Source organism: Diorhabda carinulata, chromosome 1 (genome assembly GCF_026250575.1).
Source record: "Diorhabda carinulata isolate Delta chromosome 1, icDioCari1.1, whole genome shotgun sequence".
NCBI lineage: Eukaryota > Metazoa > Arthropoda > Insecta > Coleoptera > Chrysomelidae > Diorhabda > Diorhabda carinulata.
This window is the reverse complement of record NC_079460.1, coordinates 27068136-27094871: the sequence shown is the minus strand read 5'-3', so window position 1 is coordinate 27094871 and position 26736 is coordinate 27068136. Positions and strand designations below refer to the sequence as shown.

Below are 26736 nucleotides of genomic sequence, written 5' to 3'. Positions count from 1 at the left end.
AGGGCAACGGCAATATTAACATCTTTGAAAATCGTAGTGTAGTTTTTACCATATGAGACGCGTACTATCCTGTTGGAAGATTGAATTTTCCAACGTAATAGTTTCTAGTACATTGGTGATGTAACAAGATGCATTTACGTTACCATCAATAAAGATCAAGGGTGGTCGCTACCATAATAAATTGCAAATCAGAACTAGTTGGGTTCACAAAAAAATTTCACTTTCTCTACGCATGTATATAATCCTATAATCCTTGTAGTACTATGGTAGATTTATAAGAATAATGAGGACTAGTGACCAAACACAATTTGATGCCTTTTTTACTCCCAACTCTTTCGTTGTTACATAGACTCTAAAGTGGAAGACATATTCAGAAAACAATTGAAATGAAGAAATTTGCAAAATTGACATTGAATTATACAGTGAAATTCTCGAAATTCATTGTTACCGAAAATATCCATAGAATCGATCAACAAATGTTGATGAAAGTGAGTAAAGTAACCTCCATTTTTCACCAAGATTATTGCACTAACATCACTAACATACTCATATTGTCCGAATGTCCAAAAAGTTTACTCTACCGATTGCGAAAGTGCGAATACCCATTAAAGAAATTCAAGGAACTGTCATACTTTCAAACAAAGGTACAATGACGCACTCTTAGTCATCAATATCACAGATGAACCAATATAGATTCCCATAGGAATTCAGAGATCTACTCACCAATTACAATCTTAATGAGACATATGATGAATGAGAACCAATCTTTTCAATCTAGAATAAAAATAGCAAGTAGAATTACTGCGCAGTACGTTTACAGAAAGTGATCCAAAAATAAATAGCAACAGAAAATAGAAAAAGAAATCATTAGTCAAGGCTTTAACATCTGGGTCGTCCCTAAGAAGCTCAATTTCCCAGAAAATTAAATTACGAATTGAGGTAGGCTACCGCGAAGTTAATAGAGAAGACAACAGATGATAGATATCAAATTTCAAACATGACATATATACTTGACAAGCTGGTAAAACAGAAGATGTCACATAGTCACAAAAAGAGCTATAGCATATTCAGGCATAACATATTGTAAACTAACTATTTCCAAAAACAACAAAAGAAATCAACTCGTAAACTTATAACCCACGACATATCTTTAAGGCATAGTCAATTTGGACAATCAAACGCAAAATCAAAATTTTAGCTCAAACAAAATCAACACGCGGCCTAAAAATCTTACAACTCGTGTTATGTATTATACTCCATCTACATACTAACCTAACCTAAAATAGAAACACTAACTTTCACATAGTGATGGAGGTTTTACTTGAATGTTATTATATATATATATATATATATATATATATATATATATATATATATATATATATATATATATATATAGTTATAATTCAAATCAAGAATATTCCATAAAAAAGCTTATTTTTTGATTAAAGATTAAAGATTCATTCAATTTTCGTCCACAGTGTTCTCAATATTAGGATTATATAATGCAATCTATGTTGCCTAAATTTATTGACTAACATTATTTTAAAGGAAAATGTAGGTTAATTAACGTATCTGATTATTGAGACGATTTGACGAATGCATTTGGAAATCCACGTTAAAATTTTCATATCGATTTGTATAAAAAACGCCCGGCCTGCGATTTTATTACCATAACAAGATCTAGGTTGCATACTGGTGTTGTAAGAGTTACAATATTAGACATTTTCAGCAAGGTGTAAATAGATAAACCTTTCAAATAATACAAAATATTCCATTTTCCCTATTTTCCCTTAGATATCGACAGTAGGTAGTTTTTTTAAATATCAATCCATGTTAAAATAAAGAAACTAGCAACAATTTCCACTTCATTTATTAACCGATACTAAAATTAATTAATTACATTTCTGCTTTGAATCTTTTATTCGTTGGTTGTGATATTATAACTAAAAATATTGTAATTTATTGCATAAATGTAATCTATCTTGCGACCTTCCACTTTTCAAATCGCATAAAATTCGCACTCTGCACTCGGAATCACAATATGGTCTTGTTGGACTATCCCTGTAGTAGTTCCTAAGAAAAAAATGTTGATTATTGCAACTAACAAATATAGGAGAAACTAAATTAATTCGAGGATAATGATCAGAACCAGAGCACTGGGAACTGAAATTGGTTAATGAACCAAGTGAACATATTTATATCAACTTACTTATAAAATATATTAAAATAGTATGGATCAGCTGCCATCTTATCTATAAATTTATCCCACATTTCTGGAGATAAAGTTTGAATACCGTACGTATCTCTTGCTGAATATAATTTGTACCAAATTGGTTCATTTTCTCCTTCATTTGCTTTTTCTAAATCAGTAGTCCAAGTCTCATGATCCAAAACGAACTGAAAATTTGTTAAATATTTGAGTTAGAAAAAAACTTATTCAGCATATGTTTCTAGTTTGAAGACCCCACGTTATTTAGTATTTGTTTAGAAGCCATCGATAGTGAACGTTTTCAGTGAATTTGTAAATATGGAAACAATTCGTCATCATTAGGTGATACAAAACTTTTATTTGAAATCCATTAGCCCAACCAATATAAAAGCTGAACTAGATTCAGCTCTGGGTGAGACTGTTCCTTCGTTATCAACAGTAAAATATTGACGACTCCAAAAATGTTGAAATACACACACAAAGAGGTACTAGATGATTGTCGACTGACAGTGCTAGCAGACATAGTAGGCATTACAAAAAGTGTGATACATCTTATATTACATCACATATTAACTAATATAAATTTGGACATGAGAAAGCTGTGCGCAAGATGGGTGCCGCGTTTGCTCACAATGGAGCCAAAATAGCGTCGTGATGATGTTTCACAGGAATAAAGCCAAGTTTTTACGCCGTTTCTTAACCATGAATGAAACGTGGGTCCATCACTTCTCATCCGAAGCAAAAGAACAATCAAAACAATGGACTGAAAACGGAGAACCGGCTTCAAAGAATGGCCAAAATTAATGGATTAAAGTTTGAATTGCTATCACATTTAGCGCCCTTGGATTATTTTCTGTACCCAGACTTGATGGCTCGGTTCGGTGGTCAAAGATTTTCCAACAATGAAGAGATGATATCGGCAGTTAATGGCTATTCTGAGAAGCTTGACGATTCTTATTATAAAAAGGGCATGGAACTAAAGGAGATCACGTTGAAAAATAAATATATTTTTTTCCAAAATTTTGTGTTTTTTTCAAAGGTCACTTTTTCAATTATGGTAACATGAATGAAGATAAATATTTAGAACTACTCTAAAATAATGTCGTGCCAACTTTGATATACTTATATCCTGACCCAGCACACCCAAAAATTCGTGTATATACTTTCAACAAGATGGAGCAACGCCCCATTACCAAATCAATATTCGGCAGTACCCGAACCAAATTTTTTCAAATTGATGGATACGGAGATGCAGATCTTCTGATCTCATGCTATCAGACTTCTTTGTGTGGGGATATGTCAAAAGTATTAAATACGAATCTAAGCTCATCAACTTAAATTACTTAAAAGTCACGCCTGCGATTATGAGTATCGTTAGAAGACATTTCTATATATAATTAGCACGTTGCCAAAACGTTCGCGGCGTACATTGTTAACATCTCCATTGACATTAATAGTTTTTTCAATTATTAAGAAATAATTGATATATGTTGCACATAAGAACGCATCATAATATTATTACCAAAAAATCTTTTCTGCAATTTTTGAAAAATTAATTGCATCTTTTCATCATAATCTACAACAAATATTTGGATCAAAATTTTTACGTGAGTGGAAGGGTGTTTTCAATAGCTGATATAATAATTTCTTTTTTGAATCTTTTATCAAAAAAACAACCATAATACAATCAGAAAAGAAACAGGATTGACATAAAAACTCAACACCATATACAAATAAAAAACTTCCAGCTCTATTTCCTTCACATAACCACCCTACTACTCGAACATCAAGAAATTGTTGAAGCAAACAATTCACTCCATTCAATCTCAATCAAGAAAATGTATTATATAACATGCAAATATTAACCACATATGAAAAAATAAAGACATGAATGCAAAAGCCATTCAGGACAAACGTATAAACTACATGCAACACCCCACCATAGATAATAAATTATACTATAAGTGACACAAAGCTGAATATGGAATAATATTGACAAGAAATTACAGATATATCAATACTTAAGAAAATAGCCTTATGGAGAAAATGTCGCCATGGTAAAAAATTAAAACATAACAGGATGATGCATCATACAAGTTGGTGCAAAAATCGAACACTAGGAGTTAGCAATAATTTATAAGTTGATTCGTACAAAAAATCGTAATTACCCACCAACCAACGTTCTATGGAATTTTACTGGAATAGAACTATACTAATAGACACTAACACACAATAGCCCGAACGTAATGCATCTCAATGATGAGGTTAAAAACATATCTAGTAAACCTACGAAACGGTTGACAAAAGGATAACAAAACAAACAATAGACATTGCTATACCGCACACAAACGGAACAAAAAAATAATACAATACACCCCAGTAGGAATAGAATGAAATAAAGTGAAGGAAAAGGCTTTTCTCTCAGAAGGCCGAGAAAAGCCATCATAATAATAAACATGAAAATCTTATGAGATAATTTATAACGACTCGTATTTTTAGTGATCAAAGATTTAACGTATAGCCCGCTATCACAAGTTTTTTTACCAAATCACATATTCTTCCACTACCAAATAAGTGGTTGTGGCACATTTACCCGTTATTGGAACTTTTAAATATCCTCCAACTTACTTGGACGTGGTTGTCCAAGCGGATCCTGTTTTTATATATGGAGAAGGCCCAAAATACTAATTTAAGTGGTTTCCATTTACAGGTGCTTTATATCCTCATTTTTTAAAAAACAAACCCATCAATGTCTTGCTAACTCCTACTGAAGTTACTGCACGAGAAAATTCAGCGAGAGTTTACTTTCAAATTATGGTTGTTGTATATGCAATTTTTGAGTTAAAAAAAAGACAACCAAAACTAAATTAATAATTTTTGTTTTGCTTTTTTAACGAAACTCGCTCAATTAGAATTGTAAGTCTTCCAACCTCGAAATCAGGTTCAGCACCGAAAAAACAGAGTATAGAAAAAATCCAAGCCCCCTTCTCCAATATTTTTCTACCATAAAAACTATTTTATCGCACTATGTGAAGTACACTCGCTCACCCTGTTGGCTAGCTAAAAATCTAATTTTTGACAATTCCCGTGTTGAAAAACGAACTAGGTACGAGTATCTCGGAGTAATTTGGGTTAAGTCTTGATATTGTAGAATGAACCAAATGTCAGCGGATTTAGATTACCTGATGTTTGAAAAGATAAGATAAAGGGCGAGGGGCCGCAAAAGAGGGATGAAAATCCTTCTTCTTTCTGAAAAATTTCAAGAATGATCAGTTGTAGTAGACTCCCTAGCTAAATGGTTAGGAGCGAATGTAACCATACTGTGTGTGTTCCTCATTATCCCACTAGCTGTCGCGTCAGCGTGTGAGCTCGCTGGCTAGAAGTTAGAATATTCGGTTAATGTAATAGATTCTTAAGTAAAAACGCGGATTAGGAAGAAGAATATTATAATAATTAGAATTTATTAGGGTTATAAGGAATACCTCATATAATCATTGAAGTTAAATTGATGAAAAAAGTAACAGCCTTCATAATTGAACTATATGAGATATTGGTATCCATGTACGAATATCAACTATTGTATTATTTTGATCGGTAATTACCAAAATTAAAATTGATAGTATTCGGATTGAGGACGACGCTTGATCATAGCTTACCCTTGTGGAGTTATTATAATCGCCATCTACGTAATATATCCTGTATGCAGGGTTATGGTTTTCATATGTGGTTATTGATGGACCGAGATACGCGATGTTTATTGGCTGACCTGTACATTTAAAAAATGGTTTATATTTAAAAATTATTTTTCTTCAATTTCTTACTGTAATTTTTTGTTTCGTAAAATAGTTCAAATTCATCGGCGTGACTATGACCATAAAACTGACCAGTTATAACGTGTCGATATCGATCCACTATGGAGTAGTAATTCATAGACCAAGTTTTCAAACAGTCAGAACTGCCAGGAGCGATGTGTCCTAAAAAAAATGGAAGCAAAAATATATCATCGGAACAAACTAAATGTCGTTCAATCTGCACCAATGACTTCTTCATTGACTATAGATTATTCTACTCTGTCTTTGGCTTGGGGGGAGAAAATGAACAATTACTATATTTGAAAACACAGTAACTTCGCCCTACACTGGCGGCGATTAAGGGTGCCTAAATCACCTAAGATACATGCAATAAAAAGTGCAGCATATGCATTCAAAGAGGTAACAATTTAGAATTTGTCTTTGAAAGCACTAAGTGACATAAGTTTTAGTAGTAGATTTGAAAGCTTGCGAGCTGTTCAAAAACTAGTGGAGATGCTCACGGATTGATCACATGTACCCCCAAGTTTCAGTTTATTTTTGTATTGAATATTATGAAACACTTCACCTCAAGCCTATTTTTTTAAAAACGTTTTATTACACTTTGTTAGAAACACAGCGTGAACGTTAAGTCACGATTTGAGAAGAACCAGCTGGTTCTATTCTACAACATGGAATTACTGCTGACGTCCAATCGCAGCCATCGTTGGCCCGTATGTGGCAAGTTGTGAATTTCTCAACTGTGTTCTTCGTTCCGTTTATAAAAAAATATTTTAAGTCATATTATAAACAAAAGGAGAATGAATAATATTTCAATCACTCAGTACGGAAAGTAAGTTTATTTGTGAACTTACCAATTACATGTACTTTCTCATTTTGTTTCTCGGCATTTTGTAGTTCATAGATTAACCATTTCAGTTCTTGTGCAGGGTCAGTACTGTTTACTAGGAGCCACCTACAAAAGTGTGTTTATGTCAACTTTTTATGGATATTACAAATATAATATTTTTGCTCAGCAAATAAACTCAAAATTCTGAGAGATTGTGAAGCAAAAATAACCTTTTCATAAAAAGTGGCGTATTAGAGAGGTTTACAATTGGTGGTATCAAAATCATAGTAACATTAGTAAAGTTTTTAACATTCTTATTTTTATAAAGAATAGAAACCACATTAATCCCATTTTTAAAAAGCACGTAAAATTTGGATTTGGATAGATCTCTTCTTAGATTAATTTTGGAGAAAAACATAGCTCATGATGAAAATAAATTACTTTAATATACAATACCTATAAATGTTAATAAAACTATATACGAGCTATGATTACCTAATTAATTCATTGAATTGTGATAAATTTGCCTCAAAATTTTGACATCTGTTAATTTTGTTTCATATAAATCATTGCTTGAATTGTTGATTTTTGGTAATTTGTATCTTGACTCGACATTTTTGTGTTTCGTTTCTGTATAATTAGAAGGTTATTCCTGTAATGTAATGTATTTTTTTCGTCAATTTAAATAACAATGTGGTTTTCTGATAGGATAAATTTTAATTTTTCACACAAGATAGGTATATTGACATTTTTATTTGAACTGTTAAAAATAGTTTCAGATATATCTCCTTGATTCATGTTTGTACATATTAACCAAAGGATAAATTAAAATTTGAAGAAATACAAATTAACCAAAGACCTCGAGATAATTCATTAGAAAAATATCCAAATAGCTGGAAAAATATATAATATACTAGCTGACCCGACAACGTACTGTAAGTGTGTAGGGATGTACTTATAATTAAAAGAGTTGTTGACAATAAAAGTATGCTTAATTTAGGTTAATAAAGTATTATTTTTTGTAGCATCGAATATATTTTAAGCATCTAAACATCAAAAATAATTATACATATTTTTACTATTAATAGGCTATTTAACTAATATTTGAAAATTGTTTTTAATCATTCTTCATTACATGATAAACACACTACAGTAATATTTCAGGAGAATTTAATGTATTTTCAATAAAAATCGAAAGTTAAATTTCAAATTATCAAAACCGCGCTAAAAACGATAAATCTATAATGGCGATAGTCACATTACACGTGACGTCACATGTACATAAACAAGCCACAAATAATAAACATAACCATAACAAAGCAGATTAGCTGAAGAGAATCTCATAATTTTACCTTAAATTCATTGGATATAATGGTGTATAAATGGTTGTGGTGCCGCAGTATACAAATACGACTATAAAAGTCCAAACAAATTATTTGATTCCGTTCCCAAGAATCCCGCAACATAGAGAATGTGGTTACAATTGGCTCGAAGAGACCCAAAAAGTATTATGATGCATACAAATGTTTTTATATATGAAGATCACTTTGATGTAAATATTATATATATATATATATATATATATATATATATATATATATATATATATATATGGGTGATTCCGTTCTAACTGTGATTTTTTGTATTCAAAATTTCAAGATTTTAAAATTTAACTTTTCTAACTTTTTTATGCATATTATTCATCTATTTTACTGTAAAAATAAAACTCTAAGAGGAATTTACTACAACTTCAAAGTATCACGAGCAAGACACAAATGTCGGATTTTGAGTTCCACGGTACTGACTCATTTATCCACGGTACTGACATGGTAACTTAAGATATTAAACAACAAGTGCATCAATTTTCCTCAGTTTGATCATAAACATTAGAATTTATAAGGTAATTAGTTTAAATCATTTGTTACGACAAAAAAAATTAATAATTTATCGGTAAATTCTAGGAATGGACATGACACGGTACTGACATTCAAGTGATGTAGTATAAGTTTTCTTTAAGTGGCAAGTTATATTGTATAAAAATAATGTTTAAATATCTTAAGAATTATTCAATTAACACAAAATTTTTATTAATTGATTATTAATTAATGACTAGTACAAAAAAACAATACAGGACATTGAATATCACAGTTATAATGGAATCACCCATATATATATATATATATATATATATATATATATATATATATATATATATATATTTCTATATATATATATATATATATAGAAAAATATTTGTGACGTTACGACTTAGTTTTTAGTCTTTAACAAAATATTTTGATAGACACTTTTCAGGGACTCACCAGCTTAATGAATGACAGTAATTAGTATTTAGAGATATTAGTCTGAATCCTGGCCGAAGTAATACCGAATAGAATCCTCCGTGTAAAAGAGTATTTCCTGAGGTAGATGGCAACCATCTTCTCCAGTGATCTGCTAGTGTAGTATATAACCAATTAATGTTATGCTTTTCATTTTTCATCCATGGAGGGGCAAAACTGAAAGAAATTCAAAACGTAAAATATATAAAATTAAAAGTGAGAATCAGTTCATTGTCGGATACAAAAATAAGAAAATCTGATATTGCCCAGCATGCTATCAGCTATAATTGAGCAATAAGTATAAATAATGTGGAAAAATGCATTCTACAATACATGAATTTGAAAGTATTGCGATTTTACATTGTCCTCATACTTTAAATCGAGACAAAGAGCCAACAGTCAACAATTTAGAGTTTAATACATAGGAATTCAATGTGAAATTTCTCGTCCCTCCTAGAATTATTTCTTTTGGAGAAACAATTTCAGTATATGTAAAAATGTCAACTTCTAGTCAGTTCTAGTTTACCTTGGGTCTCTGAAGGCGATAGCTTGATTATCGAAACCTGCGTCATATAGGTAGTCATAGCGAAGTGGTAGTGAATAGAAGGAAAATCACCCCTGCCCTCCTAATATTTTATTTTCAATTAAAAGCTTCCTTAAATCACAATTATTAATTATGCATCTTGATTTTCAAGCACTCTCGCACATTTTCATAAGATTTGCCTATATGTTTTGAGGAAGCTCTTTTGCCGAAGACTTGATAAAATATTCAAATGATATTTTGAATAAGTTAAATTGGCAAGAATAACCCAAAGCTAAATTCAATGAATTTAAAACATAATGAATGTTTAAGGCTTTTGCATGTGAGTCATAAATTTCTACTTGCACATAATTGTCTCAATTATGGGAATTAGCCGATCAGATTGCCATCCATTTGCACTGTGTATCTGCTATCAATAAACATTATATTTGGTTATTATTCTGAGACAGTGATACAGGCCCCCGATATTTGAAATTTTTGCTTTCTTTTATCGTCATTAACTGGAAACTTAAATGTTTTTTTTAGCATCCAAGGACATTTTAACAATCTGTACTTCGAATTATTATCAATTATGGTATTTTATCTCATATCTAAAATATGATGATAAAAATCGTCTACAGTCACAGGAAGGGCACAACAATTTATGAAGAAAACAATCTATCCATAAACATTTCAGTCAGAAACGGGGAATATTGTTATTGTCCTATGTTTACCGCAATAATTTTCCTTGTAGTCCTCTTGAATTTCAAATCTCTTCAATTTAAATTACAAAAATCATTATATTACTCACTTTACTCCTCTTCGTTTTGCTTATAATTATTATATCGCCTCAGTCGCAATGACTCACTTTCCACTCCAACATAACTGCAGCTTCTTGCTTGTCGCCGTATTTATACATGCTCTTGGCGCGGCACAATGAAACAGCGAACTATCGAATATTTCCGGGATAAAATTCGAGTACATCCCCGAAGTTTGATTGCTTTCTACGTATCGACGTGCAAGTACCAAGCGAGCATAAAGTACAGTGATCCATTGGATGTGAAAGTACTTTGTTTTCAATTACGCTTTAACGCCTAAACCACTGAAGGAGCAAAATAGGCTATATGTTATCCCCGTATTCCTCCTACGCAATCGTTGATTGACTGTTGGACGAGAATGTATAACAACAAAGTGAAACTGGCGCACAGTATGTAAGTGCGTTTTCATTGGTAGGTACTTACGGGTAGGGATCAATCCCTCTTGATCCATTCTAGCTACAGCCTTGGCATTAGTGGTGATGTAATATCGCCATTTTTAAATGTACAAGTTCCAAACAAACATAGTTCGTTTACATTTGAATTATTAGAGCCAAATGTATTTATCTCTTATCATTACATCCTATTGAGTTTGGAAAACATATTGAGAGTATCAGATATTTCAAAATAGACTCTCTTGTAGGCTCATTATTATTGAATCTAAATCGAATCAATATAGCCCAGCGCCGGATGGAGTTGAGTAAGCAAAATGTGAGGACCGACAACTATGCTCAGATTCTTTTACCTGAGGCCCTAATTAATAGAAAATCATATGTTGCCATCCCTTACCCATTGGTCTGTGCTGGTCCCTTACCCATTCCCCCACCCTTCTTTCTGATCGGCACGTTGCTGAGTCATACCGTTTGGAGTAGTAGTCAGTAGAAAAGAATTTTTAGCTCATAATTGTTTATTTTTGCGTATATAAGTAATAATTTATAAATAAATATAAATTAACTCTTTTGCAGTCGAGTGTTTTAATAATAAATAATATCGTTGACAATGTCACTATAAGTGATAAATAAAGTGAAAACTAAACGAATGGTCGTGATTGTTTTGTGATAAAACAGGCGATTTAGTGTTATTAATTATCATGATAAATGGACGCAATCGAGGATCAATAAGAGGAAAAAGATAATCAAAATATAATAGTATCTAATCTTATTAAAAAAATTGAATTTCAATTTGGAACCCCTTCAGAAAAGAAAAACAGGAGTATGTACTTCTAATATAAAGTTTGCTAACTAACGTGGATTTGATGCAAGTACCTTTTCGATGCTTAAGGTTTTTACAGGAAATCTCCAAAATTTGAACACGCCCTTGAAATTGAAAACAATTATTGTATGTAAGTGTAGTACTAACACGCGCAGGATATTTTAAATCAATCTTTTTCAAACATTTATATTGTTAGTGATTTTGCTGAGGCATTTTTTAATAGAATTCATAATCTTTTTGTACAACCAAATGTAAAACGAGTGGACATTGTATTTGGTAGTCAGAATAATATTTCAATAAAATACTTGAAATCAAGTTTACGGAAAAAAGGTCGAAAAATTTATAATTTGGAACACCTAAATCTCAACTAATTGTAATAATTTCAATTCAAACACTGGAAATAAGTTACAGCTTGTTCGATTTCTATGTACTTCTGCCCCTAGATATGCACAAAAATGAAGATTGGTAGTTATATATTTGGGGAGGATTTGATGATCCAACAAAATGTTTCAAATTACAAGGTTCTTCATTTTTTGAAGTAACTGACTTGAATTCTAAACATTTAGAAGCTGATGCCACATCACACTTGGCCATATCATAATCATTGCGTGTAGGCTGTTTAGGTTTATGGTTCGACGGTTTCTATTAGAAGAAATTCATTTCAGTATATTATTTGGCTGCTCAATCCCTTGGAGAAAATATTTGTGGTATTTTGCCAGAATTACACACTTTGCGATTCGACTAGCAGATTTGACTCGAAAAAAAGTGCTTTAGAAGCAGCTTCGATGGATTTTGTACAAGAAGCACTGAAACGTTTAGGAAATTCATACTGAAGTGTCGAAAATCTAAAAGAATTGGAAAATCTTTGCACCTATCTATTAAAAAAAACTCAACGGCTGATGAACTTTGGTATAAGTTAATGTCCCAAAATATCTGTTTCGGCTTAAATTTATTAAAAGTTATTTGCACATCAGATGGTCTACATTTACAAGTATTAAGAGCATCAGCAGAATAATATGTATGGGTGAATGCTGACCAAACTCAACTACAGTTTATCGATTATACCTTCTTAGGCAATGAAAAGAAGGATGGTAATTTATACCCAAGACGAATGTGCATCCAATTGTAAGACAGTGGCCTGCTCTTGTCAGAAATTACATATTGATTGTATTTCTTTATGCAAATACGTAATTGACGATTATCAGAATCATGGAAGATTGAAAATTATTATTTTTTTTATGATATGTTCAAATTCGCTTTTTAAAATTAAATAATTTTTTTCGTCAATAATTATTGTTTTCATTTTTAATTTTCCTGTTCTTTTTTAAATTCACTAGTATCTTTAATCAGAAAAATCAATTGGATATTTTCACTAAAACAATCGTGACAATGATACCAAAACATGTATACCCATTTACTAGATGTCTAATGTGTAAAACACAAATGGACCAATACGACTCGAGGCAACATTTAGAATCATAATCTGCATGCTTTGCTGAGTAGAAAACCATACACAGAACGCGGTCCTCATATTTTGCATACTCAATTCCATCTTTTCGGCTTATTATACATGTATATGATATAATTTTCATATTATTATCAAGGCTCTTTATTTTATTTGTTTGGAATCCAGGCCTGACATAGATTAACTTCATACGTCACATTAATACGTCGTTGCGTATAGTGTAATATTCGACCTAATTAAATATTTGGAAGGACTTACCTACCGGCTGGGACAGACTCGTGATTTCCTACAGCAGGGAAAATCGGTGTGTCAGGGAAAAAATTGAGCATTTGTTCAACGCATTCTCTGATTATATTCAAATTACTACTTTTTGTCTGATTCCAAATATCATGTGGTGGTAAATCTCCAGTCCATATGATATAATCTATATCCTAAAACGTTGACATTAACATAACTAAGTAACAAGATATTAACATCAGGTAATATAGAAACAAGACTTAATATATACATTAACAACAATTTTTGATGAATCGAACTGGTCGCTGGTGTTTATTCTTCAGAAGAATTAAGGGAATACTAAAAAAACAAAGTTTCAAATAATAAAAAGGAAGATTAATAAACAATAACTCAAAATTCTACAAAAACACGCTTCAGTAGCAAGCCAATCTAAAAATTGGGAAATAATTTATTCAATACCAAAACATCGAAATAATCACATCTAAAAGTACTGCATTTCGTCTAACGTTTAGTCTAGGACCATTGTTATTAATGTAAGCTCTATCTTCGGGTGATTCCAAGCTATCGCTTTTGAATATTTTTTTGCTAATCTTAAATACACGTCGATAGAAGTGACTGACTATACACGAAATAGATGCCAGCAATATGATGCGCAGAGTATTTACGATATGACAACATTAGAGAATCTAATGAATTTTAAAAATGGCCGCCGTGAGGTAAGCAAATGCTTTCTTCGTAAGCTTCTGTTCGCAGGTTTATTTTTAGATCTCATTATTTTCAGTTTTACTTCTAAAGGTCTTTTTAAAGGGTTGGTACTTGAAGAGGTGCCAAAATTATTCCCGGAAACGCAGCTTTTTGGATTTTTTCGACTATGCAGTGATGTGCTTAGTGTCAATAGAGTGAATTCTTATTCGTTTACATTATCACTAACCATAAATATCATAGATCTAAACGAGTTTTGTTTTAATTATTCATTGATAATTTTATACTACAAATCTGCAATGTGATGCCACACGTGAATTTATACTGACTATCCTTTTGTTCTATTACATGTCTTATTCGATATTCAAATACAGCCCTACATGTTTTAACACCACATAACTATAAACATGATATCGTCATAGAATTAATTTTTATTTCTTCTTTTTTAGATATTTTGGCCAATAACATTCTCAGACCTCAAAAGATGCCTGCTTTAAGCTATGAAGTAAACTGTAGTAAATACTACTTCAAAAAGAGACCCATATCTTTACTTTGTACCCAAATGGGGTGAAGATATAATTATATTGATGATATTGTTTTCCAGATCAATCTGATTCTTTATAATTTGTACCTCTATTTTGATTAAAAATTGAGCGAATGAAGATCCACATTTTTTTGTGGAAAAATAGGACTATCTTCAATCATGATTTGTGTAACACCAGTTCAAATGACGTTCCAAGTTTTTTCGAAAAATATTAATTTATATAAATATTATTATTTAAAAGCATGTTGAATAAAATAGGATATACGTATAGCTAGCTATATAGAGCTTTTATTTGTCTCTTAGATACATTTATATTTGCTAAAAAACAATCTCATCACATTTAATGAAACAGGAATAAAATATAGCAATATATAAACATATTTTATCACAGTCGTAGATCAACTCCACCTAAAGCTGCCGCTTGTTGTCACTTACAACCTTAAGAAATATTCACTCATGTTTGATAAACTTAATATCTAAACTTGATCACAACAGTTAAAACTAATGTTTGAAAAACTACTGTCATTTAATTGTTCTAAGTTTTGTATATTGCTTAGTGTCAGCTGTATTAGTTCCACTGAAATAGATCTAAAAAGTATCTATGGAATCCTACTAACACTTTAATACAAAAAAAAATACAAAACAACCCTCACTACCGAAAAAAAGCAAGAAAAGCTAACGCGGATACATACGAGAAAATCTATTGTTTACCCCACGACTACTATTTTGACGTAGATCAGCTGTTTTCTTAGATTGCCTAACACTAACGCAAGACGTAAACAGTGCGGCCGATAAGTGGAAGTAATCGTAGAGTGAGGGGCAAATAACCCAATTGACTGTGTGAGTAGTAAATACGGTAGTATTTAGAATATTTAGATTATCGCTAGACCGCACACACAAATATATAAAACTAACAAAATTATGTTGGTTACTTACTGGATGTTCTGATACTATGTGCTTCAACATATTCTCAATTAATAATTTGGGAGAATCACATTTATTATATGAACCCCACCTAGAATATTGAAAACAGTAAATAAGATATTTTATGCATAATACTTGGACATATATTTATTTTAAATGTCAGTTTATGGCAATCGATTTTATTAAATTTGGATATAAATATTCATTTCCATAAATCGGTTTTCTTTTATAGTATACATAATGCGTTTCTGTGGGTTTCAACACAAGAAAATTCGACTATTGTACCGAATAGTTTAAGAAACGTCTCCTTCATGCAATGTACATTTAAAAATTTTACTTTTGATATATAGGAAATGTAAATCTAAGGTATAATGAAATATTCTAAAATTAAATATCTACATCTCTGGGAAAAAAGTAATTTCATAAAAAGTGACATTTTGTTACCTGTCAACAGAGATAAAATGTCAATTTTTTTCACGACACGGAAAAAACACATTAAAAAAATTTTTGTTTACAATGAAAAACATAAAGTGGAGAATTATTTCTTACAAATACGATCATCCAAGTGGCAGCATTTCGCCGTTAACATTCCTGAAACCTGGCACTTAGATTTTCGATAACTCTTCGACACACAAAGCCGGGTATGCTACCTATTTCTTGACATATGTTCTCTTTTTATTGGAGTATTGGCTTTAGTGTATTCACGTGGACACGTGAAAACTCCATAAAAAATCAGTTGGAGATAGCTCTAGGATGTGGGTAGGCCATAATTTGTTTGGGAACATTTTTTTAGACACAGGTTAATTCTCGTTGGATATAAGACAGGTTGCGTCATCTTGCTGCATACAATTCTCAAAATGTGGTTCAAAAAAATCTCGTAACATCTTCACATATTCTGCAGAATTAACAGTTAGTGCATTTTCAAAAGAAAAGACTGGCGAATTGTACCCTTTGAATATATTGTCGCCAAAACCTCCACTTTTGGAAAATGGAAAGGTATTTTGTGTTTCAATTTAGGGTTTTCTTCACTCCAATAAATGCAATTTTGTTTGTTGACATGCCCATTTAAGTGAAAATAGACTTCTTCCCAGATGAAAATGTTATTAAGGTAGCCAAAACACTCGAACATATTATCGAAGAAGATACTTCTTGAAATTTAATCATTTTCTTCAATATCCGACGCAAAATTGTTTTGGGTCATCCCGCACAAACTCGTTTACTGACGCCACGGTATAATTGGTAATATGATTGACATAGAGGGCAACTAATGACGTAAGAATTTGTTTTTTTGTAAAATTGTTTTGCATAGAACACGTGTTGTTCTCCCGTGAAGCTATCCATTGTGCCTAAATTTACAGGGAAAAAAACCTCAAGAGTACGCTACACCGGTTACAAAAGTGCAAAAATTTATGGCCCACCCTGTAATTCGATTTATTTTTTCAAATAATTCAGTTCATCTGCGTATGTCAATTAGAAGTATATAGCGTACACCGTTGCTCAAAAATAAAATTTACTTTTTAAGCAGAGGTATATGTGGTATATGTTTTCAATTCTTTATAAGTTACTAAATTAAAATAGAACCGTCTATCCCGCACAATCTTACATTTGAAAGTTCTAGTGAAGTAAAGGTCGTTTGAAATGACAATTATTAGAAAATTGTCAAAACTTGTCTAAATCGCAGCTTAACTACGAAAACTGCAGTTCAGGTTATCGTGAAACTCAAACTTAATGCAAAATTCTGCAGTAAAACCTCGCTTCCATTGAGATACATGCGTATCATTATTGAGAAGAAGTTTCATCATCATGAAGTAACGCTGGTTTAAGAATTATCTTATCAATCGCAGAATAGAATTTTGTGAAACAATAATGGGTAATCTTTTCTGATGAAGTCACATTAATTTAAATTTCATCAACATTTAGTTTCAGCAAGATGGTACATCAACACAGTTCAGGTTTACTGTTCGAAATTAACAAATGAAGTTTCCCAAAACAAATGGATTCGAAAAAGGGCATAATAGAGAATCGCCAGCCAGATCTTTTGATTTATCGTTTTTATATTATTTTTTGCGGGGAAATCTAAAAAAACATTGTATACAAGACAAACTCTGTTAAGTCAAACAATAAATCGGTAATTTATAATAGACTTGAACCTTATCAAATAGAAGAATGATTACATTTTAAACATCTTATTGAATAAGTTATTTGTTCCTGTTAATTGTTTTCATAGGAAATGCATTACCGTTAATTATTTCTGTCATTAACTATATAATAAATGAAGTTAAAATAATGCGGCCTTGACAGTTGTTCAAGTAATTTAATAGATTATGAAATATATTCAGGGTGTAATATTATAAAAAAATATATGCAGATGCTATGAATTAATTGAAAAAAAAATTATTCACATTTTTTGTGAACCTAACAGAAATCGAAATATTAGCATGAGTTTACTGTACAAATGTGAGAGTAACAACTTTTCAATGTCAGATTAATTAGATAGAATAGGTTTTATTCACCTTCCGGCTGGAAGTATAGAAATGTTCTCAGATGGTGTACTATAATTTCTGCAGCATAGAGGTTCTTGGCAATTAGAGGGCGATCCAGATATATAATCGGGATCCAAATGTACATCTGATAGATGAAGAACTTTGTAAACTGCTGCTGCTCCAAACTAAAAATTTTAGAATCAAGTTAATAATCTATTTCATAGTAATAATGAAATATATTACAAATGAATAATAAAACTGAATTTTGTTAATTTAGATTTTAATGATATTATTGCATAAGCATCTAACAGAATTTTATTAAATACATAAACCAATACCAACCGTATTATACGTTAAATAAATGGTTTTTATTATTAGACGACTCTAAATAAAGAGAACACTTGTACCATCGTCAAAAAGATTTTCTACGCTACTTCTAGTTTGTTGAGTATCATTTCCTGTTTACTATCATGAAAATGAAATTTTGTTTATTCTTGATTTAAACTAGTGTTTAAACCATAGTTTAAACTCTTGTTTAATTTTCAGTTTTAACTTTAGGTTGTAAAATTGTAAAATCAAAATAGAAATTTGTTTTAATACAAGGCCATCAATACGATAAAAAAAATAAAACCGTATGTATGAAAAAAAAACACAACCAATATTATGAAATTATATTAGAATAAAATAATTAATTTATATTCTTCCACTAGTACCGTTTGAATACGGATGTTTCTGTGTAGCAATAATCTGGCTGATATTTACGCTTAGGGTAAGTAACATACATTTGATCTAGTGTGACACATCGCAATTTATCAAATCGTCTGAGAATGTTACATCCATATAGTTAGTTTAGTAAGTTAGAAAAAAATTTTTTATTACACCAAAACCTTTGATCTGTGGTGTGACAATCATTTTTAAAATTGTTTATTGCTTAAACAACGTGAGTACTGTGTTTGCATAAACTAAAAGGTGTGTTCTTAGCTGCAATTGTGATTCATATTCATTATTTCATAATGTTCACACTCTTATACGTCTACGCCTATAAATTTGAATATTGAGAATTTCAGTGAGGTAAAGCATATTTGGGTGCTAGAACTACATTATAATAAAAATGTCATTGCTTCAGGCTGGGAAGGTTATATTGACAGTGGAAGTATTAAAAAGTTTAATAGATAGTTAACAATAAATGGGACGAATACTTCATATATACCATGATATGTTCGCAGCCCTGTTCTAATATCATATGTTAATGTTATTCGTTATTTGTCACTTGAACTGATTTTATATTAAACAAAAAAATTTTTGGGAGTTAATAAACTTTGTATACTACTTGAATACTAATTATTTATAATGATGGTTATTTCAGAAACTATGTTGTTGAGAGGAGACAAATTGAAAATCGTCATGTAACATAACGTGAGATCAAGACATGTTACTTATTAGTATGAACGCCATTCATAAGATTTCTCACGATCGTTTGGATGTTAGGAAGTTTTTTTGAGTTCAGTTCACTGACCTATGGATCACGCATGGATTGTACTTTCGACTGCCTTGCAATTAGATTTTGCTGGTCCACGATTCTGAACATATTTGTAATGATTGGCCCATATTTATGTTTAAGCTGTATTTTCTTAGTTCGATTTATTATTATTCATATTTCATAGAAAATTGTTCCGTTTTAGAATGTTACTTTTATAGCAATAACGCTAATATTTGCATGAATCACCAATTAAAGACCATTTGGTAGTTTGAGATTTTAGTGTTATGAAAATTCAACAAAAGTTAGCCATTCACAAAGTAAAAGAAGGAGAGTTAACTGAACGAAAGCAAAAGAAAGAATCCTATTGCGTCGCAAAAATATTAGCTCCCACATATATCATGAAACAAGATGTATTTGGACATAAAAATATCGGATTGATCAGCTTCACAGTCTTAACTTGGTACACACGAATTTTCCGTTTAGGTAAGCTACGTGAAAATATATTTTCAATGTCGAAAGTAGCAGTTGAGGTTTCCAAGACCTTGTTTTGGACCTATCATCTCCTGACAAAGTAGTACAATAGCGTGTAACAGTGTTCTCAATACGAAAATAGCAAAATCCGTATTCAAATGTTTAAATATAATGTCACTTTTTTATTGATGTATTTGACGATCATTTCCAATTAAGATACTCCAGTAAATAATTTCATTGAAATAATTAGGAATGTATTAAACATATTTTTTTACCTGAATATTCTTATTCTCTTGTGAGTTTACTTCTTTTTTCGGTATATCTAAGCTCCAGTCGTGTAACACATTATTGTCAATGTCAATTGTACAACTTTCTCCCAGAACCATCCAGCAGGTTTGAGCGGGTGCTGAAATATATAATTTTTTTCATACTAATTGTAGACATAAAGCTAATTGGATACCCTCCTCGACAATTAATTCTGAGTCTAACTTTCATTATTTGCAATACTCATTATTTTTTATGATAGAAGAAAGTTAACAAGTATCATATAATTTTTATTCAAAAAACATGTTCTGTTTTCCGAGTTCTCTTTAAATACGTCGAGTATTGCTGTAATGATTGCAAAGTTAGTTTGTACTTATATTTAAAACCCACCCAATTTCAAACACCTTTTTCCCCACTGTGGTGTTAGTATTCAAAGCGTGTGTTAATTTGAGTTACTTACGACTTACCTAAAACAGATATATTGAACGCAGGAACTAATTCAGGTGCGTACACATCAAAAAAACTATTACATATTATTTCAGATTCAATTTTAAGAGACACACACAATGAAACAACTTTTTCTTTGATATCTTCCATAGAGTCACCATTGTTCAAATACGATCGTAACAATCCTAAAGCTAAAATATGTAAAATGTAGTTTTAGTAGCATTTTATTTGATAGCAAATATATGTCGTGACTACTACAAAATAATCGCATTCGGTTGGGAAATAGAAATTATTGGAAAAAACGAAAAATGATGGTTTGCAAGATAGGATTGTTGATAGTTCTTTATAGTCGGTGACTCGGGCTCTATTCAAAGTGGCTGAGGTGGAAAAATAATTGCTTTATATTCCGATGTAACTAAAAAAATAACCAAGTTATTGAGATTAACTGAACCGGCCCCTTTTCTATACTACCATTCATTAAGATTGATTTAGGGAAAGATGTAATGACATGCCATATTTTACCAAACTGTAGTAACGGATAAAGCTCATTTATAAATATCGTTAAAACTGAATAGGGTTAGGGATCATGGTACAAAGTAACATACGATTACTATGTACTACAATGAGTGACTTCTGAATATTCATAAATATGGCTACTATACAATATGTTTGAGGTTGATATCTTGCTAGATATTGATATACGGTTTAATGATAACATCATAATAGGAATTTTCGGTCCAAATTGCGTATTGAAACAAGAAATTGTTATTGGAACAGAAGTCGCTTATTCTACCTTTGAAAAAAACTTTCAAATGTTGTACCTGTACGATGTTAAGGGAGTTTGTTTAATAGTCATAACGATAGATTTACTAATAATAATAATATGATCAACTGCAGGAAATCACTAACGTAATCCAAAATACAACAGCTGGTAAGCACCGGGAGTTGATAATATCTAAAACTTCTAGTATAAGAAATTCCCAAATCTGCACAAGGAGTTAGCGAAACAATTGAAAATCCATCGATGCGGAAACTGTTCGTTTAAGTATTGACGAGCCGCAGCTGGACCACTATAAACACATATAACTACAAACACACAAATCATATCGCGCATCTCATTATTGGAAAAATCGTTATGCCTAGGCATTATTTGATAAATAACTATTACACTTGTTAATTACTAAATTGTTAATGAATGGTATACTAATGTATTACTTATTCTTATTATTATCCAATTTTTGCTTCTACACAAACTGTCTAAAAGTGACACAATCCTACTTACGACACAAGCCTATTTGAAAAGAAAACGAAAAATTAAACCACGGCTTAATTCACGAATGTGATTTTGATATTAAGAGATCTTTACGAAAGTGGATTGAAGTAAGTGGTGGGCATTTTGAGTTTTTGCTTTGAAGTTTTTTATTTTTGTTTACAAATTTGCTATTGTTACATATTTAAGGAATAATAAAATTTTTTTACGAGAATATTGAAATTTATTGAACTTTTTAGAAGCAAATAACTCGATAACCGATTGTGTTACACTAATCAAAGAGGAGTCACTTTTTTTGTAGAATTTAACGCTTTTTAATATTTTTTTATTATTTTAGTTGTAAGTTTAGCCCAAAAAAGTTTACTTTGATTTAATTAACACAAACAAGTGTAACTAGCGCCCTCTATTAGCAATGTTAAATTAGAGTGCAAATTATGATTCCTCATGCCTAAAAACGTAAAATTGCCATTTGTGAAAACATAAAAAATTATTGTGAAAATCAAAATTTAAACTTTGAACTAGGAAATCTAGGAAACTAGCATATTTGCATATTTGCATAAGGCGTGCTGAGCAGAATCATCATATTTTGAGGTCTAGAATCTAAAGTTCAGAGATTGGACATTCTTAATGAATCACCCTGTATATAACGACATAATCAAGACACAATCAACTTGTCAACAAGTTCGGTCTTCTCAATATTGATACACACCATATTAAAAGTGCCAGCCGTAGAAGTCGCAGCCAATATCACCGATAGACTGGTGACAAACAACAGACCTGACATGGAGGTGGTTGACAGAAGAGCGAATTCAGTGCTTCTCGTCGATGTAGCCAAACGTTTATTATTAAGTTAACAGAGCCTAATAATAATACATATATAAAAAAACCAAAAAACTAATTATTTTAGAGAACGGTATTCACGATTGCATTAATATCTTTGACGTTTCTTAAATAAAGTTATATTAGTACTATACACTTTTCTCAAATATTATGAGCAGATATATTAAATACGATGTGGGGCAAAATTTGAAATAGGAAAGCGGTACAATAGGATCTTTGTAAAATGTGCAATTTTAATGGTAGACTAGAAATGCAAAGTAAAAATTACCAAATTTACAAGCTTCACAAGGAATTTTCCGTCGTACTACATCATAAATTTTTTTTGGTAATCTATTCATATACAATGCTTCTTCATCTTCAATCAAAGGATCCACCCGTAATTCCTGAAATGCGATTATAACATTATAACAAAGGATCTGAATAGAAAATGTTCTCCCATTTCTTTATTGGATAAAAATACAATATGTTTAAAAATATATCAGGAGTTTGTTGGAGAATAAACTCTTCTTATATCTATGATTAATTTAAAATTTTAGACTTTTTATAACCGGACAGGGCCGGCTCCATTACCCCCTCATTATAAGGAAGTTCCTCCTGGAACTTATGAATAACCGAAACTGGGTGCTTAAATCGGCAACTGAACTTATTACTGTACTTTCCGATGAAAATAACGGGGCAACGTCTTCACCAGGTACTAAAGCGGGGTGAACAGCTGCAAATGAATATGTGAACACCGGTATCCTTGAATATCACCTTTACAATATTTTTGACGACTCGCCAATCCAACTGGATACTCGCTAGCTTGATCATAGCCAGTTTCTTCACGTTAACTTCCAATATACGGTCGCGGAGACTTTGAAGCATTTCCCACACATCGCTGTAGGAGAATTGATCTTGAAATTCATTTTTGATTACCAGGTAGAAGATATACCGCGAATTGTGTTTTATTCTCAGCGTCTTTCCGGTAGCTAAGATTTGCTCTTCAAGTGCTTCTAATTGACAAAACTTCTTTCAGATACGGCAGGAATGCTGCAGCGAATAATTTTCCAGTAAAATGAACAAATCTTGTTTTTGTTATGTAATGACTTCTTATCAAGCTTTGCCGATCCCTCTGTCCGCACCCTTAAATTCTTCGGAGACAAGATCAGGCTTTTTTTGCAAATGGCTCACTCTTTCTTGTATGTCATGATTTTCCTTGAACAGCGCTGGTCGATTTTGGAGGGCTACTTTCGGTTTTCCATTAGGGGATCTTGCTATTGCTAAAGATGACATCATTGATCCTTTTCTTGATTAAATATAAACCTTCCCATAATTTTTGTAATTTTGGAGAATATCCCTTTCTTCTCGTTGGGTTGTGCAGCCCTACTTCATCCCTTCTTTAAAACTACAGTCTGGCGCTGGCAACCTGAAGATTTAAGCGACCCAATTTGGATATGTCGCCATTCTCCTTCTAAATTGGTTTACATAATCTTCTCCAGGTCGACGGCCAAATTCTATGTCACAAGGAACCCTCATTCACGTCCAAACAGAATTTTCGCAGGTATCTCTCGGTTGACTTATTAATAGCCGATCGATAGATGGAAAATTGAAATGTTGATTGAATCTCATATTAAAACAAGTGAGTCTTTGGAATATCTTAAAGATAAACACAAAACCCCAATTGGAGAACATTGAAAGATACTAACAATTATATTGTATCCATAAAGCGCATTTCATATTAATACATAACGTTTATTTTAATTTTACTTTTGATTTTTTACAAAAAGTACATTTGCGCCGCGGCCTAGTCGACCTAGTGGTAAATCCGGCACTGACTGAAGGTAAGGTAGAGTATTCTGGAAAAAGTCGATATATCATATTTTTTCAATAAATGATGCCAAATATATAAATAAGATTTTTTGAAATTTAAGTAAAAAGTCTACACGTTGAAACTAAAATTGGTAAATCTCATAAAATTTTCACGAAAAAGTTCGTATCGACCAAATCATCTCCTTTACTGCAAGAAAAAACAATTTTATCCCATCGAAAGAAGGTTGAAAGTAAGAATTTCAACACAGAAGCTGTTAAACTGATATGTAAATTCATAACTGGACTTTGAAAAGACTTCCCCACCCGAGGAACGGGAAACTATTTTGTGCAAAATCTCTAATATTTATACTCATGCTGGCGAAGATATTGTTGTCAAATGATTGACTTACTTGTTCATATTCATAAGCAGCTGGAAGTATATGATCTTTTGAACCATTTAGTAGTGGTGTATAGTGTGGAGTTATTTTGTAGTTCCAATAGTCATTGAAATCTATATCTACATCATTATTCAGAGGAGCCAAATCTGAAACATATCTCGAAATTTAAAGCCAAAACAAAATTATAGCCCAAAAAGGAAAATATTACATAATAAAAGGTAATCAATGTTTATAGTTCATTCACCAATATGGCTATGGTATTACCAATTGAAAATATTAAGTCTGGGATATAAGTGGCAAATGAAGGGAAGCAAGAAGTATGAATATAAATTTCACTAATAGACCTAATGGAAAATTTTGATTTCACTATCCAGCAACTATTCATAATTGCATAATATATAAAATATATTTCTTCAATTTCTTATTTCTTAGACCTTTTGATATATTAATGCATATAATTGTTCTTGATTATAGGTCTCTTCTGTTTTAAAATTAGTGCAGGGTCAAAATATTGCATTGATGAATATTGCACGGCGCTTGATATTATGTAAGTCTCTTTTCATTGCATTACGGCTGCCGGTTTGAAAATGAGAATTACAAAACTAAGTAAGTAACGAAGTAAATAAGTGGTCAGTGAATCGCTGTCAATAATTATATCTACTGCTGTATTAATTTTGGAGCCTGATGGACAGATTGGTTGCTAAGCAAAAAGTAACTAGATTTTTCACTAGAATTGCAGCTTGTACGCAATAAAAATCATACCAAACCGATAATGTTGCAAGTGCGAGATCTTGCATGAAACATAACTTCTTCTGCATATGCTTTTGATCAAGAAATATTGCGTCTTGCATTGCATTGCACCTTGTCTTGCATCATGTTAAGTGGCCTTAGAAGATAAAGGAATAAGAAATGAATTTTGAAGAAACTGATGTTATCATCCATTATCTTAAAAAAATAATTATTCGCAATCTCATGTTTTATAACTTCTGTCTCACAATTCCATTATTTACAAAATATGCTCCTATAGTAAAACAATCAAACAATATTTCTGTATTCAATTTTTGTACCTAATCATCATAGTTAATATACAGTGATTTTCTTGACTGACAATGAGATATGAATCGATTTATTCATTTGATTATTACAAAGTAGAACTTTCGTCATCTGAAAAGGTCTTTATTGAGAAAAAGTACTGGATAGCTGCGTGCTAGATTCCGTTACATTTACTTTTTTAAACAATAAATGTATTCTAATATATGCAAATATTACAATAGTTTTATAAAATTACCACGTATTGTTTCAATCAGACTTAATGAAATTCATCGACCAAATAAACTAAATTTATTTTCTTACCTGTCGATATAATTAAGCTAAGTAAGCAGAATACAACCTCTGGCACTGACCTAAATTCATTTACGACCTACAACCAAACGGCTTTAAGATATTTCACTTTTTATATCATATTTATATCTACTCACATACATCTTGATAGGGTTTGACTAAAAATACGGTAAAAACACTAAACTTGTACCTAGTACAACTTCCAAGGCTAGCAACTGAATATAACACATGAGCGAGCCTCTGTATATATTTAAATGCCATTACACAATAAAATAACATCAGTTCTAGCAAAACAAGAGTTACCTTCGGTACATCAAACATTGATACCGGTAAAAATAATACTAAT

The 26736-nt window shown here is 31.4% G+C and overlaps 1 protein-coding gene across 2 annotated transcripts; it reads right to left on the bottom strand.

Moving 5' to 3' along the window:
- Positions 1 to 1855: 1855 nt before the first annotated feature.
- On the bottom strand, positions 1856 to 26736 carry LOC130894869 (sphingomyelin phosphodiesterase-like). Of its 2 annotated transcripts, none has more exons than XM_057802003.1 (15): positions 26528 to 26736; positions 26403 to 26469; positions 25062 to 25195; positions 23132 to 23246; positions 20774 to 20944; positions 20318 to 20448; positions 18122 to 18276; positions 15621 to 15699; positions 13460 to 13632; positions 9172 to 9366; positions 6876 to 6976; positions 6034 to 6186; positions 5869 to 5978; positions 2213 to 2400; positions 1856 to 2076 (listed from the first exon to the last, which is right to left on the bottom strand). In XM_057802003.1, exons 1-15 carry the CDS (start codon positions 26531 to 26533, stop codon positions 1947 to 1949), a joined length of 1908 nt encoding a protein of 635 aa, XP_057657986.1. In that variant the 5' UTR covers positions 26534 to 26736; the 3' UTR covers positions 1856 to 1946. The 2 variants fall into 2 exon arrangements, with proteins under 2 accessions (XP_057657986.1, XP_057657908.1); XM_057801925.1 differs by having other exon boundaries at positions 26532 to 26661.

Excerpts from the sequence above, each read along its gene's own strand:
- LOC130894869 (XM_057801925.1), bottom strand. The coding sequence starts at position 26,651 with ATGGCATTTAAATATATACAGAGGCTCGCTCATGTGTTATATTCAGTT. Across the intron at positions 26,470-26,531 it reads TAGTCAAACCCTATCAAGAT|GTCGTAAATGAATTTAGGTC; the intron begins GTATGTGAGTAG and ends GTTTGGTTGTAG. Across the intron at positions 5,979-6,033 it reads TTACGAAACAAAAAATTACA|GTCAGCCAATAAACATCGCG; the intron begins GTAAGAAATTGA and ends TTAAATGTACAG.